The 5905-nt window shown below is 43.1% G+C and overlaps 1 protein-coding gene across 1 annotated transcript; it reads left to right on the top strand.

Moving 5' to 3' along the window:
- Nucleotides 1–3524, top strand: LOC117256694 (odorant receptor 131-2-like). The gene is made up of 2 exons (XM_078172257.1): nucleotides 1–144; nucleotides 2760–3524. The coding sequence occupies exons 1-2, from the start codon at nucleotides 1–3 to the stop codon at nucleotides 3522–3524; spliced, it is 909 nt and encodes a 302-aa protein (XP_078028383.1).
- The last annotated feature ends 2381 nt before the right edge of the window (nucleotides 3525–5905 follow it).

Genomic DNA, 5905 nt, shown 5'->3' with positions numbered 1-5905 from the left:
ATGAATGAGTCATCTGCCAACGTGACAGGTCGGTATGCAGACTCCTTCTCTAAAGCTGTGACCAAGAATGTGATTGTTGTGGCTCTCGGGATCTCCATCAACTACATCAATGCGAGCCTCATTCACACCTTCTGCAAACACCAGGTCTGATATTCCTTTAATGCCATGCTACCAGCGATAAGTAATTTCTTTTAGATTTGAGGTAGAAAATTAATAGGTACATCATCATCAGCTAGCAAGAGGGTTGCCGGTTCAATCCCGGGTGTGGGAGCCCTTCTGTGCGGAGTTTGCATGTTCTCCCCGTGTCAGCGTGGGTTCTCTCCGGGCACTCCGGCTTCCTCTCAGAGTCCAAAGACATGCAGATTGGGGATTAGGTTAATTGATAACTCTGAATTGTCCGTAGGTGTGAATGTGAGTGTGAGTGGTTGTCTGTCTCTATGTGTCAGCCCTGCGATAGTCTGGCGACCTGTCCAGGGTGTACCCTGCCTCTCGCCCGGTGACAGCTGGGCTAGAGCTCCAGCTCCAAAAGATACCCCTTTATTGATCCCATAATTGAGAAATTTCAGTGTTACAGCAGTCAAGGAGAAAGAGTCAGATCAAAAGATTTCAAAATTAAACTTAAAAAACTTAAATAACTAGGCATGCAAATAAGTACAAAAATACAAGAGACGGCAATAAATAACAATAACAGGTATATAACCAATGTAACCCTTGTCTACATATTGAAAACTATGCAGAGGAATGTTGAGCTCTGTGGCAGGTAGGCTTGTCACGGTACCAGAATTTCAGTAGTTGATACCAATACCAGTGCGGCAGCACACGTGTATTCACACCAAAACTGAACAGACGTGTCGCGTAGTGGCCGCTGCTGTCCCATCAAAATACAAACCACACCCGAACAGTTGGTGGCGGTAGTGCACCGTGTTTGCAAATCTCCAATAAACCCCAAAGAAGAAGTGAGTTTGGACCCAAAACCCAGGGTGGACAGGTTCGCGTGCCAGTGATTATTCCAACGCTTGGAGAATCAATATTTGGCACTACAAATGGGTAAGTACATAAAACATGTGCCTGTCAGGTCTCACTTGATTAAGAGGGAGATGTCTACGGTGGCCGAGAGAGGTCACAACACATGCAAACTTTTTTGTTGAATACCGCGACCATTCGCTCACGACAAGTGCAAAATATCGCTGTCTCTTCTATTTTCGAGCTTGCTCGCGAAAGCAGTGCGACTTGAGGAACGCATAGAACAAGTGCGGTGTGAATGCTCTTACCTGTTAACATGATCACCGAAATGAAAACGCGAGTCAACAGCAACCGTTCATGAGCGCTACACGAACGCATCGCTTGCGGTGTAAATGAGGCCTAACCCTAACCCTCTCCACACACGACTCCTACTATCTGACTTTTGGACAAGCCCAGGTGTTGTGTCTCCAGCAGCACTTGTAAAAGCCACTGTTTCTAGCAAAGACAGTTCACGACACCGACTGAAGTGCGTATACTGCCCCCGTCAGTTCCGACAGGAATCGACACAGTCCGCTGAGGGCAAAGTTGTATCCGGTACTTACGGTACCGAAAAAACAGGTACTGACGTATGGGTTCTCATGACAACCCTAGAGGCAGGAAAGAACGCTTTCTTGGACACACAACGCCACCAGGTAGAGTGCACTGTGGTGAATTAATTAACCTAGAAATAACACGCAGATTTTTCTATCTCCCATTGACCAATCATTTGGTTGGCGAGTAGGTAGAATTTCCATTGACCAAGATTTTCCGCAGTTGGTTTTAGAGATCACAGAGCACATTTGCCACACAGTCACTGTGTCCTTCTTGTACCTGCTCATAAATTTAAGTTTGTGACCATTAGTTTCAAGCCCTGCTTTTCAGCCTGCGCAAAGTTGATATGACACAACAGAAAAACATCAGCCATTGCCATCGGTGAATTCCATCTTATTTGCTGATAGGTCGATGGCAGTTACCAAGACGAATATCAGCAGATATTACCAATGTTCAGCCAATAAATCTGTGCATCCTTATTTCAAACCATGTGCAGCATGGTGCAGCACGGGAAACAGTCACAATTTGTTCCGGTCCGTCTAAATAAGTGAATAAAATTTGTCGCTAGTCGTTTTATTAGAAATAACGTCAACTGCTGAAAAGTCATAAACGAGGGGAGGTGAAAAGAGTCTGTATTTGATGACCTGGGAATGAGAATAGGCTGCAACTGCTGTGACAATAGTTAGTTACCGTCACAGTTACTGTGCAGCTGTGTGCACAACGTGAAAAATCGTGTGGCGCATGCATGTAAATTTGATCAGCACAGGATCTGCTATATTGGAGACTGACTGGCTCGTCACCAGTCATGGCCAATCAAGCTTTAAACTGGACAATTCCGGTCACCAGCCAACCACTGGGTACACCTCTAGTTGTGACAGCAGCTGGAAAGTCTTTCCGCACAAAAAGTGAATGAGACTCATCTGTGGCATTTTTTTCCTTGATCTGGGACACTGTTTGTCTGCTGACAAGTTAGCCAGCCCTGCAAAGCCAGTTAAAATACTGAGATCTCAAAGCTTGGCAATAGGTGGAAAAGTCAACATCCAGATAATATGTCCAGATGTAAATCACGTTAATACCAACCATAAATGGGCCAAAAGTTACCACGAACATCAATGTAATATTTGATAAGGTCAACCCTGAAACAATCTCTCCTCTGTTTTTAAACCTTTCCTACCCTTGCAAATACTGTGGTTCCACCCATCCAGGTATTCTACATGAATCCACGCTACATTCTTTTTATTCACCTGGTGGTCAACGACATGATCCAAGTGATACTGACTGTCATCCTGTTTGTCATCAGCTACACCATCTACAAAATAAATGTCTCCATCTGCTGCATCTTCATCCTGATTGCTCTTTTCACCACTGAAAACACCCCTCTGAACCTGGCCTGCATGGCGGTGGAGTGCTACATCGCCATCTGTCTCCCCCTTCGCCATGTGCAGCTCTGTACAGTCAAGAGAACCTTGATGCTGATTGGTTTAATCTGGGCTACTAGCACATTGTCTGTTATCTCTGATCTCTTCATCACTTTGGCCACAGAGCCACTGGACTTCTTTCTCTCCAGAGTCTTCTGCCTGAGACAAACTGTCTTTCCAAATCCCCTCATCATCAAGAAGAGAGATATCACATATTCAGTGTTTCTAGTTCTGGTTTGGGTCACTATCTTTTACACTTACTTCAGAATTCTGTTCACTGCACAAACTGCTAGCAAAGATGCTAAAAAAGCCAGAAACACAATCATCCTCCATGGGTTTCAGCTGCTGCTTTGTATGATGACATATGTGGCCCCCCAGTTATTAACTGTCCTGAGGGGATGGTTCCCGAAGAATTACAATGACTACCTCTTCACTTACTATATTATTGTACAGGTCCTGCCTCGATCCATCAGTCCAATCATCTATGGCATACGAGACAAAACTTTCAGGAATTATTTGAAAAGGTATCTGTGTAGAGTCAGTATACAGTAAAACTTCACTGAGAAGGTCTCTTCAATTAAAGTGAAAGAAAAAGGAAACAACACGACTTCAGGCTTTATCCTCTTCCAATCTTTCCTCCCAAGTAACACGTAGACAGTGTAAAACACATAGCTGTTACACACCTGTGTAATTAAATACTTATAAAACTACATGTGCGAGATCCAGATATCAGTGAAGTCAAGTTACATTTATTGTTCATCAAGTGTTGGCCACTTCACTATACAAGACAGAAAATATCATTTGGTCAAAATTGAGTGATGACATAAATTCCTTGCAAATAGAAGTAGTGAAAGACTTACAATCGTATCGTACAAGAATGGGATGTACGGATGTATAAACAACCCAAAAACATAATGCCTCTGGCTATGGCTATTGCCAGCGCAAAGGCATAGAAAAATACATGAATTTTCTTGGAAACAAACATTCTAAAGAAATTTGATCTCCTTTATGGCGCATGCTCGGCTCACAGCCTGTCAGACTCTAGTGGCTCCAATAATGTATTTATAAACATAATATTGTGTTAATCACATTGTCATATGGCTTATTATTAATTATTTAATTATTATTATTAATGCAATACAAGTTAGATTTAGCACCATGATGCTGTCAGCACAGACTGTTGATGTAGGCTACTTTTTCATTTGCCAGAATGTGTCACAATGACAAACTCCAGTTAAGTCAATTTTCTTAAAATCAAATCGGTTTGAGTTCATACACCAGACCAGCAAAACCAGGAATCGACCCAACTCTAATGTGGCAAACACCATCACGTACTGCTCTGCCCCTGTAATTCACTTGACTTCCTCAACTGCAGTTATTAGGTTATATGGTTTAGGGCTGGGCGGCTGGGTGGCATGACAAAATCACGTTTTTTTGTTTTTTTGTTTTAAATCACATCAGTTTTACAGTATTTGATGGGATTTTGCTCAGGTTCAGCCCACTTGACATGCTGCTGTGTTGTGGCCTATTCAAGTGCTGGAACTTGTTATTTATGTGACAACAATTGAACACAACACAGGCTCCGCTCCATTACAGTAGTAGTGCCATACTCGGTTATAACTGTCTCGGACTCGGGTCGGCTTCTGTCATGAAAATGTGGCCCGAGCCGTGCTCTAGTGTGCTCACCTGTGTGTGTGTGTGTGTGTGTGTGTGTGTGAGCGTGCGCATCGGGGCAAAACTCTGCCATGCCCAATACAGAGAGCAGAGGATAATTGACCTATGGCTTAGTCCCACCCTCAAACGTGATGAGCCAATCACGGTGCGTATAGCCATTCCCATACACTCGGACATTCTCTGCCTGGGCGTCCATTGAAATGCATTACAGGAAGTCAGTTTCGTTCGGTTTTATGAGTTTTTTCTGAGATTTGAAGTTTAAAAATGGTCAAACAGTGTGCATGGGGTACATGCAACTCTGACACAAGGTATCCTGAGAGGCTGGGCGACCAGGTGTATTTTTACACTTTAAACCACATCTCAACCGAGGAAAGTGTCTCCTTTGGATAAAGTTGTGTGGTAACATTAGACCACAACATCAACTCAACGTGAATAAGATTAACAATGATGTCTACATCTGTTCTAAGGTAAGTCAACATTGTGTTTGAGGCAACATATTGTCACTTTGCTGGAAAGAAATATAAAGTTATCTTTAACATCTCTAGCTAACTTTAGCTAAAGTTAGCCTAACGTTAGCTCCTAGCTGCGTTGTTCATCATGCCACCTTGTTTGCTGGGAGTTCATTAGCCTATTTTGTTCTAGTTTTGTACTTTGGTGATCGTACATCATTGTTAGCTGTTGTCCAAAGGGCTCTAGTTAAGCTAACGTTAACTTCTGGAGCTTAGCTTCATTAATTTATCTGTAATGGCAGAGATAACAAAGGTTGGCAAACGTTACGCTGAATGATTGAGTGTAAATACTGTAGCACCAAACTAACGGAGAGACACTCTTGGTAAAGATGGTAAAAAGGCCGTTATCCTTTTCTCATATTCTGAGCCAAAAACCTTAACTTCAGTGGCACTTTAACTTGTTGTCTTTGATGATGACGGCAACGAGATGTGGTTCACAAGCGTACACTGGGACCTGTAAATTTTGGCTTGTAATTTAAGCTTTTCATCGACCTTCTCAACAATACAATGATGAATATATCCCTCCAATGCGTAGTTTAGGCCCTTTTGGTTTCTTCTCAATGACATCTGATCATTACGTCCCCAAAAAACATCATTTGCCTCCTGCGAAATGCTGTGTATTGTGACATCTGCCATAGCGCCGGTCACTGAATGTGGATAGTTTGTCCGAGTGAGTGGAGGGGGGCGTGGCTTAGCCATAGGTCAATTGTAAACAGCGGTGTGCCGCTGCTAGCTGCATATAGGGGAAAC

Source organism: Epinephelus lanceolatus, chromosome 1 (genome assembly GCF_041903045.1).
Source record: "Epinephelus lanceolatus isolate andai-2023 chromosome 1, ASM4190304v1, whole genome shotgun sequence".
NCBI lineage: Eukaryota > Metazoa > Chordata > Actinopteri > Perciformes > Serranidae > Epinephelus > Epinephelus lanceolatus.
This window is presented reverse-complemented; position numbering and strand designations above follow the sequence as displayed.